The 15554-nt window shown below is 34.9% G+C and overlaps 1 protein-coding gene across 3 annotated transcripts in view; it reads left to right on the top strand.

The window, feature by feature from the left end:
- The first annotated feature begins 282 nt into the window (after nucleotides 1-282).
- Nucleotides 283-15554, top strand: part of LOC128862441 (phosphatase and actin regulator 4-like) — a 32992-nt gene continuing 17720 nt past the window's right edge. For 2 of the 3 annotated variants that reach the window (XM_054101058.1, XM_054101060.1), the window contains exons 1-3: nucleotides 283-600; nucleotides 6635-6922; nucleotides 10634-10979. In XM_054101058.1, the coding sequence (XP_053957033.1) occupies nucleotides 384-600; nucleotides 6635-6922; nucleotides 10634-10979 (851 nt within the window). In that variant the 5' untranslated portion in view covers nucleotides 283-383. Of the gene's footprint in view, nucleotides 601-6634; nucleotides 6923-10633; nucleotides 10980-12901; nucleotides 12932-15554 lie in introns of all 3 variants that reach the window. The other variant, XM_054101057.1, reaches the window with a different exon arrangement.

The following is a 15554-nucleotide window of genomic DNA, read 5'->3' on the forward strand; positions in this document are numbered from 1 at the left end:
GAATGGTGGGGTCCATGTTAGACTTTCAATATCATACGGTAACAGCGCAGCTGTCACTGGTCGTTGTGTAAAGTAGAAATATTCTTTATACTACCCAATTCTTATCTCAATGTAAGATAATCTAAATTCGACATAGATTGAGTAATCCAAAATCCAAGGATATTTTTTTTGTTTTTTTTTTGTAAAAAAGTATCAACTTTCTAAATAATATAGTAATATTCTCAAACATTTCTCACACATTCCGAACTCGTCTATGCTCACACGTTTCTCACGTCGTACTTTCTTTCTCCCCAACAGAACCCCGAAAAGACAAGACTGATGCACCATACGGTGGTAATGGCACACTATCACCCAATACCGAACAGCCATCATGTCAGAATTCGATGCTGCCACCACCAGGTGGCGGTAGTAGCGGCCCGCAATCAAATCACACTCACGTGACACATGTCTCTGGTGGCGGCAGCGGAAATAGTAGCAACACTGGCGGTCGTGATCAGCATGATGGCGGTCATACACAGAATTCCAAATTGGAACGCCCCAATACGCTTGGCACCAACAAAGTGTCACGTCGCGTGAACATTTGTTATCATAATGAGCATTGTAAGTTTCTTTTTGGCATTTCTTACTCGTAGTCTTTTGTTGCATTTAAGGATTTTCGAACTACGAATACACAGAATTGTATTCGTTACACTGTATGTAATGCATACATACAAAAAGTAGCGCAAATTTTGTAGTTTCAGCATATATTGTTCGATTTCTAAAGGAGATCATACACGGTTACTAATATAATACACACACACACACACACCCACTTATAAGCATACAAATATGCAAATGTAGAAAGTATTTTTGAAACTGCTCGAATTATTAACTCAGTAGAATTGGGCACTAAACTATATTTTCTAACAAAAACCAAATATCATTTTAAAATATTATATTGTGAGCTAAAATCGTAAATGTTCCAGGTGTGAGCGTAAGTGAACTCTGACCAAAATGAAATTAGAAACCTAAACGCAACTTGCTACATACATGCAGGCGAGATGGAAATTAAGCGCAAATCATTTAAACAATTTTCAATAATTATTACATTATTTCATTTCATATCATTTTCATTTTAATCGGCTTACGGCCACAGCTTATTTATCAACTCACTGTTTCCACCATGCAATTTATTTTATTGATTCTAATCGTTTACTAAATTTAATTCAATATAATATTAGTTTGTATTTAAATGTGTATGCAAAAGTCTTAGAAGCTGACATACAAATATAAATTTGATTAAAACTTAAAAGTAGAACGCTTTTACATACAACTGTACGTGGCGTGCATACTAACACAACGTAAGTGTACAGTGCAATCCAATTATGCAAATTGCCTGCACTATTAACATTTTTCCGCCATAAAATTGCTGCAATAAGATTATACTTAGTACATAGCGATGCAGTAAATCATATTCTTGTGAACTAAAGCAAACGTTTTATTGCCCTGTTTGCTTTATACGAGTACATAAGTTACATAACATTTAAGAGAATCTGTGGCGGATAAGTGGGGTATAAAGTAAACGTTGTACGTGTTTGATAGTTTTATAAGGAATACAACAAAGTTCGTAGTCTACATACTTTTTCGTGTATTGTGCACCTGATGCATCTAGCGCCCATACAGTTTCACTTTGGATACATTTTATTACTTGGTGGGGGTTTGGCCGAGTCCAACAAAATATGCCAGCCATTTAGCATTACGGTGTAACCGACTCCAATTAGAATTACCACGACAACGACAATCACTTTTACGTTACTGGAACGTTTCGGATTTGTAACCTGGAACAAACACCAGGATGCACTCTGAATCAACTGTTGAACAACTGATTTGAGTTCTGTTTTTTGTTAACCTGGCACATCTGTAATTAAAATTGCTACCAAAATTGTATCGTCACTGCTTGACATTTCTAAAAGTCACACCGTCTTGAGTAATCTACCTTGCGTTAAAAATGGATTGTATGTTGTGAAAACCTAGAAATGTTGGGAAACTGTTTCGATAATGCTACTCGAAAGAAAATAGCCGCCACCGTTTACGAGTTGCATAAACGCGTCGAAACGGCAGGCCGTCGACATCGAAAACTGGAAAAAAACCTCAGAAAGTACAAGAAAAATTGATCAATAACCGCAAATTAACTATCAGAGATCTGGTAGAGTACTTGAATTCTACTTATGGATCCGTTGAGGACATTGTAGTTAATTATTTGGGTTCGCGCAATCTTGCTGCAAAATTGGTCCCAAAGGACCTGAATTTCATGCAAAAAAGGGAACGCGTTGATATCGCCAAAGACATGATTCCCAAGACCGAATCCGACCCAACATTCATCAAACACATCATTACTGGAGATGAGTTGTAAGGGCGTGCAAGTGGAGAGCTTCGAATATAGCAAGGCCAATAAAACCATGTCGTTTTCCGTCAAACATTTGTCGGATTTATATTTGGTTAAGGACGGTCACTTCAACAGTATGAATTGTTTTGGAAGTTCTTATGTCTTTAGAATGTCTGGGGGTTTGTTAGGATCTTATGCTCTGATAACGTTTCATGAATTATATTCTACTGGACTCTTTTGTTTAGTCAATAATTTAAAATAAAAATTAAAAATATAGATTTTTTAAGGTTGCACTATTTTTACTGAAAATACCGTTTTTAGCATTTGTATGTGAAAAATGACATCGTCATCATTTAAGTATTCACCATGAGCACGTTTATAGATAAAATCCGTCAAACAGTCAATTCATAAATGCTTAGTCGTTGAAAACGACGAGATATCGATGTTGAAAGTTGTTTAGCAATACTTTGTGATATGGTGTGGTTTGCCAGTCCTTTTTCTATTCTCGACAGAATCAGTTTCTTGAAATTATTTCCCCAGCCTTTGATTTTTGACTCATCCGGACAATTACTTCTACCAAACAAATTACGCATTTTGCGATATGTTCTTTTAAGAACAATCAATCGGCCATTTTCATAATAATTTTGTGTTGTTCTATTGTGTAAGATTGTACATTTGTCTACTTGGCAAGTGTCAAAGATGGCATAGAAAATGGTACCGTCTAGGAATTATGATATATAGGGGTCACTTTTGAAAGACCATTTAATACTTATGAACGGCAACCCAACCGTTAAAATTGTTTACCGTTTTAAACCGCTTTAAAACTTTTTAATTCTACCAATTGGATTTCTGGGCTGCCTTGCTTGCTTCGATATGATCTGTGTAGAAGAGCTGGATACTTATCCTCTGCACTATAACGATGTAAGCTCATACTACTTGTCCGTCGATAGCTCGCAAATTTACATAAATTATCCACAAAATCATACTTTCAAATACTCCAAGGTCCGTCCAATTGGATACTCTTAGAGCTCGTACTTCTGCATTATATACACAATAAAATAAGCACAATGCGAAACTAAGAAAATGTATTTTCATTGAACGGTAGAACACTTTACCGCCAAGTCGCCTACTTTGTTCAAAAACACACTTGTTGACAAGAGAGATTATGCTTGGGATTTCAATGCTGGTACTATTATCTGTGTTAATGCTGGTTACCGAAGTCGTTTACTACTGCACATTTATAACTCTCAACAGTGACATGGGTATGGAGACTTGCGTGCACTCACTGTTTACTTGATGAACACAGATACTTTGTCTTATTTTTCTCTTCCATTCCAGATCCATTCGTTTCACCTTCTTTAATGACTTGCTCTTATAAAATATGCTGGAGATGTGTTTCACCTTCTGTAGCTCGAATAATATTTTGCAAACATCGGATCAAAGAAGTCACACGATATAGAGGCACCAAACGCATAGGGATCAAAATAAGCGAAGTGTTCCTTCCCTATTCTGATCAAAGTTGTTACTCAATATTATGTTAAATATCTTTAACTTTGCGAAAATACCAACCTTAGATCTAGCAGAACGACAGAGTTTTTGCTAACGGTTTTGAAAACTAAAAATTTGTTATTTAATCGGATATCAGGGTATCTGCATACTACAGCTAGCATAACACAAAATAATAATTGACATTTAGTGGCCGAGCTCCTTCTGCTATTTGTGGTGCGCGTTTGGATGGAGAAACCTGCAACTTTATTCCGTTTCCAAACGGCAAATTGTTTTATTATTTGGTGCGCAGAGTTTCGAATTCGAGCACTAACGGGCATAAAGCTCTATGATATCATAACTTTATGGCAGTACTCCAATTTGTGGCGCGCTAAATCTTAATACGCGTCTAAAATATTTTGTGCTTTACTCGTGCGCAATTTTCATAAAAATTTCAAAACTTTTTAATCAGAATTTTTAAAAAAATTGCAAATGTGCAATTTTAAAGCTCATTGAATTTTCCAAACTTGTAGTAGCTCACGTTGATTTTTGAGATTTATTTTTCTGGTTGTCTTGTGCATTTTCTTCATATATCAAACTTCGAGCAATCGTTAAATAGAAGAAATTGCATAACATCCTTAACCGAACAAATTATAAAAAATGTACGCGAATTTTTTAACCACTTTAAACTGCCGCAATACTTTATAATATTCAATGAGCTACAAAACAGCATAACCAGAATTTTGCTACAAATTTTGGCGAACAAATTTTAAATATTTAAAACTTAAAAAAATTTTATAAATATTTAAATTTTTAAAATTTTATAAAAGTTTGCAACTAAGGTCAAGTTGAAGTATGAATTAAAATATATTTTTATAATAGGACTATGAATAAGTTCGTGCGGTTTTTTTCGAAATTTGAAACTTTATTGACGTAAAATGGTTACAAATTTAATATTCAAAATATTGTCCATCGCTTACTACTACTTTTTCCCATCTTTCTGGCAATTCACGGATTCCCTTTGTGAAAAATTCGGTCGGTTTTGCCGCAATCCACGAATCGATCCATTTTTTGACTTCATCGTAATTACGGAAGTGCTGGTCAGCCAGGCCATGTTGCATCGATCGGAAGAGATAGTAATCGGATGGCGCAAGGTCTGGACTATACAGCGGGTGGGGTAGGACATCCCATTTGAGCGTTTCTAAGTATGTTTTGACCACTTGTGCAACATGTGGCCGAGCATTGTCATGTTGCAAAATAACTTTGTCGTGTCTATCGGCGTATTGCGGCCGTTTTTCTCGCAGTGCTCGGCTCAAACGCATCAATTGTCGTCGGTAGACATCCCCCGTAATCGTTTCATTCGGTTTCAGTAGCTCATAATACACAACACCCAGCTGGTCCCACCAGATACACAGCATAACCTTCAGGCCATGAATATTCTGCGCCGACGTCGATGTTGAAGCATGGCCAGGGTATCCATACGTTGCCCGACGTTTTGGATTGTCGTAATGGGCCCACTTTTCATCGCCAGTCACAATTCGATGCAAAAAACCCTTTCTTTTGTGCCGTTGAAGCAGTTGTTCGCATGCCATAAAACGGCGTTCAACGTCTCTTGGCTTCAATTCATACGGCACCCAATGGCCTACCTTTCAGATCATTCCCATGGCTTTTAAACGTTTGGAAATGGTTGATTGATCAACTCCCAAAGTTTTTGCAACCTCTTCTTGCGTTTGAGCCGGATCTTGATCGAGCAATTCCTCCAATTCGGTATCCATGAACTTTGGCGGCGCACCCTCGCGTTCTTCGTCTTCCAAGCCAAAATCACCACTTTTAAAGCGTGCAAACCACTTCTGGCACGTTCGCTCAGATAGAGCATGCTCACCATAAACTTCCACCAAGATACGATGACTTTCGGCTGCTTTTTTCTTCATATTAAAATAATGAAGAAGAATTCCCCGCAAAAACACATTATTTGGCACGAAATTCGACATTTTCAAGTGTGGTAAAAATATTGTTGTTTACGCTTCAAATAAAAAACTTATACTGACGTTTGTGCCTTACGACAGTAGCTCTCCAATGAATGTTTGGAAATGTGGATCGATGGAATAATAATCAAGTTACGCCATCTGTTGTAAAACCGCACGAACTTATAAATAGACCTATTAAAAAATATATATATTTTTTCATGAACACAGATGCACATTATATCGTATTATTATTATATTTTTTAGATGAACCAAAATGTGCCAAAATTTGAAGTTAGTATTCAAATGCGAGTATTAACTAATTAAAATAGTAATAAAACTATCAAACACCTATTCAGTAAATAGTCTTAAGAGCTTTACGCTTAATACCTAGTCGTTGGCAAAGAATTTATGAAGGCAAGAAGCTGCAATACTTTTACGTATGTAGTTCGAAGAAAGGACTTCAAGAAGGATATTAAAATTAATTACAAAGTTTTTTTGTTGTAGCGAAATCTCCTTCTGTCGTTGTGCTAGCAGAACAAACCTATTTGCACCTTCTTGTTTTCATTGTTCGTTTTCATCAGTGATTATTTGGTTTTAATTTTCTTACAAGCATCGAACAAGAAATATGAGCTTTAGATGAATATCTGTATCTACTAACTTGTTAAGTATCAAATTCCAACGCACTTACCCAATTTACAGATATCTTCCGTGAACATAAATACATACATACGTAATTAATTATTATTAATTATTCCCACATTCACTCATTTCCCTGCACTTATTATCTGCTATTTTTCTCCATCTTTTCCGTTTTCAGATCCAGATGGCGGCGCTGTAGTGAGTAATGTTATCGGCGGTCCGCCCGGCAGTACGCCACCACCCTACTCGTCCGATGGCAAAATGGCGAATGCCCAAGGTGGGGGCAATGTAGGTGCTGGCGGTGTATTACTCTCCGAATTGCCAGAACCACCGATACCAGTGTCGGAGATTGGTCCAATCCCACCGCCGCCCATGTTCTCCACACCGAGTCCAACACTGATAGCTGGCCGCGCACATGGGCCGGGTGTGATGAATGATCAAGGCTATCAGGATTATGATTATGATGGTAGGCATTGCGAGAGTTAATAAAAATATAATACATAGAAATATATTTCTACAAATGTAACATTTAAATGGCACACGATTTGAAGAAAAAGAAAAACGATTATTTGAAAAATAAGGAATATAAGAATTAATTTTTTTTAATATTTTTTATGCATATGTTACATGCAAGCATCATAAACTGAGTCCTCCTAAAACGTTATTGCTCTAGATTACATTGAAGTTTGGGAATTTTGATTAGTTCAATTTAAAAAAAATGCTGTTATAAAGTCGTTCAAAGCTTTCACTGTTTTCAAAGTTTCAACTTTTTTTTTTGCAGGTGGTGCTCTCTCATAGAAACTCTACAGTTTTTTAGCTCATACCTAGGACACGAGTGTACTGATAGTTCTTCTCCTTTAATTCGGTTAGGCTTGTTTTTTATTGACAGATATTCTGATACTTTGGTATTCTTCAATTGACAATTTCAAGAATTTATAGCTTTGTTATTTTACGACAACGTTTGTAAACCCGAGCATTTATACGAAACAAAGAAATATACAGATTTTAATGCACTTATAAGTTTTGGAAAACTCCTTTTATGTGCGGTTCTAAAAAAGTCAACTTACAGTTGTATACTTTTTCATGATCAAATAACATCTTGAAGGTGAAACTTGTAAGAATTATAAAAAAAAAATACTTACCGAAGTGATGGAGAAGAACTATAAATACACTCGTATCCTATGGACTACGGATTTTTTATGTGAGAATGCCTGCTCATTTGTTTTTACTTTTGTATCACTGTTTTTGTTTTATCAGAGATAATGTTAAATAAATAATATTTTAAATATGCGAGTTGGTCCATATAGCGTTTGGAATGTGAATTATCGATTTGATTTTTACTTCAATAGCTGAAATAACATTCGTAATATATCAGAAATTTAAAAAATTGAAAAATGATTTAACATTGATAAAACGGTTAGTTTTTCGCTTGAACAAAGTTGAGGCCAGTTAACCCAGAGCTGCAATTTCACTCTGTGAATTGATTCTTTGTGGTGTGCCGTGAAATGTATATCCTACGCCAGCCACCCAGATATAAATGATGGCCATCCATGAAATCGAAATTTGTATGTGCGAAAATATACTGAAAAATTGTGGTGACCGTCATGAATTCAAATGGAAGTATTTTCAACGAAATGGTTTGGTTTCCCACGCTTATTGGCAAGGTCTGCTCTTTCCATATAGAAGAAAGTTTATTGGAAAATATTTTGCGAAAAATTTCATTTATTGCCAAACTAAACGCTAGGTGGACCACCTCGAACTCGTTGCCAATTTTAATATGGCATTGATTGACTTATAAATTACATACATTCACTTGACGGCATTTTGCTTTCATATTGAAATCAGAGTAATAAAGTTTTGCCGTGTTTGAGTGAACATAAAAACGGGAAACATGTGGAATTTGAAAACATTTAAAAATCGAGTGTTTTTCTTAGGGTTTCGAACCGAAATTTCTAATCCAAAAAATTGCCGGAACTAATTTATTTATTTTACGTGGGTACAATTGCACAGAATTAATCATCCATTTTAACTTTTTTACCAAGTACATAACAAAATGAATTTGAATGATGTAAATCTTTAATTTGACCTACACGCGTTCCATTGCTTGTCTGTTTCTATACGACAGCTGTCTACTTCAGTGGGATGATTAATCTATACCATATAATTTAATTTTCTTGACTTCTTCAAAAAGTCAGCAATTAACCGACATTTTCTGACCAATTATTATTTTTTAAATTACAAATGACGGGCTATTGTAACTTTGATTTTTTCGGTGAAAAAAAAAATAACCGCCAAGATTTTAGTTAATTTTTTTCGATCAAAAAAATAAAATTTTAATTTAATTTTCTCGGTCAAAACTTAACCGGTCAAAAGCTAGAACTTGAGTTTTATTAACAGTAACAGAAGGGGACTGAATTGGACTCAGAGGGGGGAAGCCTTGTTAAAGGGGAACTGCACAAATTATTTCTCAAGAAAGCGTAGAAAAGATGGAGCTCTATTTCTTCATGTGCTATTTCAAAAACCCTTTGGCTCCAATACGATATACGAAGGACTCAGAAAGTCCTTTGGACTCCTCGCCATGCAATTTCCAAACTCGTAACTGTATTTACCCGTAACTGGACAATCGGCACACTCTCAGAAAAGCTAGGTTTAACATTTAACCCCCATTGCAGAAGCTGTGGGGAGCTTTCAGAGAAGGAGACTGTAGAGAATTTTCTCTGTAAATGTCCGGGTTTGGCAGCTAGACGACTAAGGTCACTGGGGGCTCCTTTCTTCGACAGTCTGGGGCAATGCGCCAACCTAAATCCAATCAATCTCCTCCATTATATCAACACCTCTAGCTGGCTGTAGGTCTCATAATGCAAGTTGGAGGTCTCATAATGGTATCAAAACGGCGCTTTAATGCTACTTGAGGAGTGCCAGACCGGCACTTCAACCATTTCACCTACCTAACAGTAACGGTTAAAATTTCACATTTCGTTTTCAATTTAAACTTTTAAAATTACAGCTCAATTTTTCTTGTCAAAAATAAAAGCTGAAATTTTAGTTTACTTTTCGATCAAAAATAACAGTTAATTTTTAGTTAAATTTTTTCAATCAAAAATAGCAGTTTACATTTTCATAACAGCACTTCATGTTTTGATTTAAAAAAAAATATAAAAAAATGCTCCGTTGTTCCCCTTTCAGGGCACCGATGACAGATTTTACTACAATAACATAATTATTTTCAGTATTATTTTTTACTCCAAAAATAAAAAAAAACGAAGGAAATTTAAACTTTTAATGTTTTTTTGCAAAGAGCACATACATTTTTAAGTTTTACTTTCGACCGCAAAAATAATAGTCAAACTACTTTTATATTTCATGGAAAAAATAAAAGCAAGTTTTAAATTTTATATCTGACTGAAAAAACAAAAACCAAAATTTAACATTTTTTTAACGAAAAAATATAAGACAGATTGTTTTTTTTTTTTTTGTTTTTGGTTGCTTTTTTTTATTGGCTGAAAACATATCGGTGAAAATATAGGAATTACTTAGTGACTCTTTTGAAAAAAGCCTAACAGTTACGCTACCTACATTTATTACAAATGGTCCTTTGTTCTCTTATCTTTAACCTTTATTATGATTATTTACCTTACATTAAGGAATATCGTTAAATTTATGCTGCACGTTTTTAACTGAAAAAGTTCTTACTGAAATTCGTTTATGTCTGCAGAATTTTTTTCTTTTATTCATTTTGTTAAATTTTGCATTTCATTCACCTCTTCCATTGTTTTAATGCCCATCCAATTTTTTTCTTTACTAATTTCATTTACTTCATCGGCCCACACAACTCTAAAGCTCATAAAAAGTGTTATTGTTCCATTTTCATGTCATCAGCTTTAAATGGGCGTCGTTAAAACAATTTTTATTGCGAATTATTTACTTGTGCTAAAGTGTTAATGATGCTCTTGAGGATTCCTTTATGAACATATCTTGTACTGTATTCATTTTAGCAATACCTATGCGTACACACATACATACAAATTACATTTTATTTTGATTTTCAATCAAATTTCAAACAGCTCGCTTGTCATTTCCAATGCTTGTAGAAATATATACTATATTATTTTAATTTAAATTATCTTTACATGCATATATGAGTAGTTGCATTTATACAATTATATATATTTCCCAGATCATGAACCTGACGATGATCAACTAGACTCCGATGAGGAGTATATGTTCCAGTTGCGACAGCAACAACAATCATTACATCCCAATCATGTCGATACACAGCGCGTTGAGGAAATTCCAGCCAAAGAGCCAAAACCAAATGCAGTTCCTCTCAAGTCGGCACTGAAGAAGAAGACCGGCCAAACGTCCACCTCATCACCAGCCACGCCCACACAGGATCACAGTAACGCCAATGGCAATGTACAACAAGGTGGTGGTGGTGGTAGCGGTAGTGGTGGCGCAGCCACATCGGCTAGTCAGCGACCATTGGTAGTGCGCCAGGATGCAACCAACAGTTATTCGCTAAAGTGAGTATTTATGGAAATCATGGCGGCGAGAGGGCATCGAATTGAATATTGAAAAAGTCAATGATTGCAATGCATAACAAATCAGTCCGGGAGAGTAAATTTTGCAAATTTATATGTATGCGGTCTACACATTTTTTTGTTTGTGTGTCAAAAAATGAAATATAAAATCGTGATTTGCGTAACTCCAAAAACGCTTCGTTTTCACTTTATTATTGTTATGCATTGAAATCATCACTTTACGTAAAGAATGTTTACACAATTTTGGGTTAAAATATCGTTTCTTACATCGTATGAAAAAAATGTAAGTTTCGAAAAATTCTATTAACTAGAAAAGTAAATGAATGCAGAGGAGAGGTCTCTGGAGATGAGTCGCAAAATTATCATGAGCTGCTTACCACTTCTCAGTCAGTCTGATCATGGCTCATGGGGATGCCTGTAAGCACTTTGAGTTTATTAATAGGAAAATTTGTAGTGACAGTAAAAGTATATTAGCTTGCACTCTGCTCTTTTATGGCTAGTTGCCCCACCACAAGAAAGGGATCCAGGCCTATTGATATATGTATACCGTTATAGCGCACTCTGTAGCTAATCTATCAGCTTTCTATTTCTCACGAATGCCTTTGCAATCCGGTATCCAGAGGAACCGAGAGTTATTATGAGCCTTCGGGCGGCTTAGTCTCTCTGTGCACTTTAGGATTAGTACAGCATTTACCTTAAATAATAGAGGCTTGAGTGTAACTTGAATGAGGTGTTGAAGTCGAAATGTCAGAAACATTATCAAAGGTACCATCACACCAGTGTTATGTGCGGTAAGCTGCCACTAACACTATAACATTCCTCCTCTTCGGCGGATTTCCACCCTGGAATCGCCTGAGCATTTCTTTAAGGAGGAGCCGTGTTTATGTATATTGACACAATAGGTTCTTGCATCTAGGTTCCACTCCTGTGTGCGTACGAAGACGTTACGTCATGGATATCCACTCCTTCCACTGCCTTCATAAGTGGTTGTGGAGGCAATGAAATATCTATTGTCCTATTCTCACAATGTATTGTCTTGTCTTCAGTTTGAGTGATTGACTCAAGCGTTTCTCTCAGTCAGTGGAGTTTTGTCATCATGACGATGTAGCTGCGAACGAAGAAAAATAAAACTATGTTTTCTGAGAAGCTATCAGAGTGTGTGGCGCTTAAATGAGAGGTTAGTTTGAAACTTAGCTGCAAAGAAAGAAAACCACTATCCTTCCCCTCTCTTCTTCTTATATTTTTCTAGTTAAGATAAGGGTAGGAAAGGAAAAGTTCAAAAAAACTAATTACACATATATTATTATACTTTTTAATCAAAACTCAATTATAAAAATAATTTCATAAAAGTTTAACCCAAATTGTGAAAACATAAAATTTTTTTTGTAAAAAATTTTGAGCTTACTTTATTTTTAGACTTAATTCACAAAAAAAAAATCGACCTAAATGTAGTTTTCCCAAATGACAGTGATTTTTTGCCCAGTCCATTCCCCATGCATTTTTTTTTAATTCCTTATCTGCATTTACATTTTTTTTTTTTGACTTTTCCCTCTTTGGCTCAAATCTTATAAATATTTTAACAAATATTTGTTAGTTACAAATTTTTGTACTAATATAAAAAACGCAATACCAAACAAACGCTACCCTCCCTGCAAATAAAAATAAACTTGCATAATTTTATTCACTATATTTTCTTCTTTTCTTTCTTTTTCCTACTTATTTTCACTTGCAAACAAAAAAAAAAAAAAACAAATAAAAAAAATAAAAAATAAAAACAATCAAATGAATGCAAAACGATATCGAATCGAACAAAAACCAATCAACAAAAACCAAAAAATAAAAATGAAACAAAAATCGGTATAAACCGCATTTGTTGTTTTGTATTCGTACTATCCCCGAATTAGGCCAATACTACGACCACGGATTAGAATATGGTAATAATTTAGATTCTTTTTATCAATTTGAATGGTTTTTTGTGTGTATTTACTTTCTTACTTACTCTGTCTATCTATCGCTGTCCACCAATATCAGTCGCACACAAAACAAAGTCAATCCACGAAAATAAACAAATTAAAAAGTATTTAATTTTTCCCATAAATATTATATTTATAAAGTAACACATGCATTTTTCCTAACTCCAACGATGTTATGACTTTTATTTCATTTTTATTTGTTTATTAGCAGTATTGAAAAAAACATCCAATACCCAGCCCTACGTCCTGGTTTCCCTACAAATATCCCTCCACTTTTATTGAACCCTTCATTTTTCGCTAGAAATCATTCCACTTGTATGTACCTAACTCTACGTGTATGTGTGTAGACTAGCGAAGTCACTTTGCCAATTGTTACTACACTTGCACTTGAATGTATTAAATGCATGCCCAAATAAATGTTTTATTGAGTTTTTTTGCCTAACGTACATTTCATTTGCTTTAGTATGCATGTAAAATATACATTTGTGAGCCGTAAGCCCTGGAGAGCTAGTACTTTTCGTTTGTATTTAGGTATAAACATTTTTGGTATAATAATATTTGTAAGTGCCTTCGTAAAGTTTTATTCGAGTGCGTAAACATTTTTCGTTAATACTTTTTTGGACTTTTGATGCTAGAAAATTTGTCTACGCAAACATGGGCTTGAGTAGCTTTTCTACGTTCGCAACTCATTGGCATCGAAAATATAGGCGCTAGTGTTACATCTGCATTTCTGCAGTAAAAAATGTCTTTATACTTTGCATTTATGGTCAAACCGGGCAATACCAGGCCAATGGTAGTATACAATCTGTCTAAAAGAAGCGTAACCGCCATAACTTAAAAAATGTTTGACCACTTCGATTCTGACAAACTGCATCGTATTCGCTTTTATAATACGCAATATGAATATTCAACAAAATGTAAAGTCACAACCATTAACTTTAGTGGCTGCACATCTGTGAATCATACTTTGAGTTCATTTTTGCTCAAGTTGTGGAAGTAATCGACTCCAAATGAGCCGAATTTGCCTTGGAAAATTTTTGAACGTCGATATTGGTTTTCCTTTCCCTATTTTCCATAGGGTTGGCACCAGGCGCCTGTGAAGGCCAATCCATCATTTCAAACACATTTTGCTGTTTTCTCTCTCCACACCTTCAGCTTAGATGCCTGGGATCGTTGCCTTCTTATAAAATTCAAGGTTGTCTAGTTCTTCCAAGCATTCTCGCAGGTGTCAGTAATAATGCTTTGTGCAAAATTGTATTCACCAAAACTGCATTAAAATTAGCGATAAACACAAATAAATGGTCAAATCCTTTTTCTAAAAAGCATCCCCAGACATGAACCTTAACTGGCTGGTTAACAGTTCGTTGAAGTTGCCAGTTATTAGCAGTATACCAGGGCTGACGTATGCAACTACTCACTCAAAAGGAAGATTTATTCGTGAATATTACGTTTGCCCAATACCGTTCCTTAAAAAATTTGAATATTTGTTGAAAATCTATCGAATTTTTATAAATCATTTAGAAAGCTTGAAGCTTGGTTTAATATTATAAGGTAAAATAAACAGTTCTGAATGTTTTCCCCCAGGTGTCGTATGGTTGATATAGATTGTCAGCATATTGTAAGTATACGCAAAGGATAATACTAATAAATGTCGATTTTAAGACGGCAGAACGCTTCAAAAAATAATTAGTTGTGTTTAGTGACGCCAGTTTTGTGGTGCAAAGGTCCAAAATAAAGGTAAAAAATGGGGAATTTGAATGTATAGAAAAATGTAACCTCTGAAGGTGAACTTCCACCAAGGTGAAAATTCGTTTTATATGACTAAAAAAATGATGGCTGTTAATGGCCTTAATGTAGTATCTAACGCAGCGATAAAGCGATGGCTTCTACGATTCCGTTCTAGTAGGATATTCGTCGAAATTGACATTACATTCATATAAAACTACAAGTCAGACCAGCATGTGAATGTGAGCGCTACTCAGGAAATAAGAATTTGTCAGAACACTAACTATTTGGAATAATTTGTATCGTCGAAATAAACCGAAAAATTATCCAGACCTTTCTAAATACTTCACCTAATTTATATTTACATATTTATGCATTTGCATATTTCTCCGAAAAGCCAACGGAGTAACCACAAACAGTTATTTTAAAGGCTTAATTACGCACTGACTGCAGTGTATGACCTGTTAAAGAATACTAAATGGTGCAACTGCACCTAAATGTAAAGTATAACCGATTTTGGGTATTCTTTTTGCAGGTCGAATGCAAAAAAATTCAGCAAATGAGCGTGAGTGAAGTGCACTTCAAAAATAAGTAATCAATCACGGATTTGATGCATGTTCTTTAAATCAATCTTTATAGAGCAGTTTTTATAAGACTGTACATGTTGTGCAGACTTTTAACCTTTTTATTTCTAAAAATAAAACATGAAAAATATTGACTTGAATTCAAAAATTTTTTTGATTTGCTTATTTATGACAACCGCTGTATGTATTCGTATACTTTTTGATTATGCAACGTAGAAAATTCTAAAGCGACAAGGGGCAAAAAGTCATCTTTATTCAAGTATTTTTCATTTCAA

Source organism: Anastrepha ludens, chromosome 4, assembly GCF_028408465.1.
Source record: "Anastrepha ludens isolate Willacy chromosome 4, idAnaLude1.1, whole genome shotgun sequence".
Classification (NCBI taxonomy): Eukaryota; Metazoa; Arthropoda; class Insecta; order Diptera; family Tephritidae; genus Anastrepha; species Anastrepha ludens.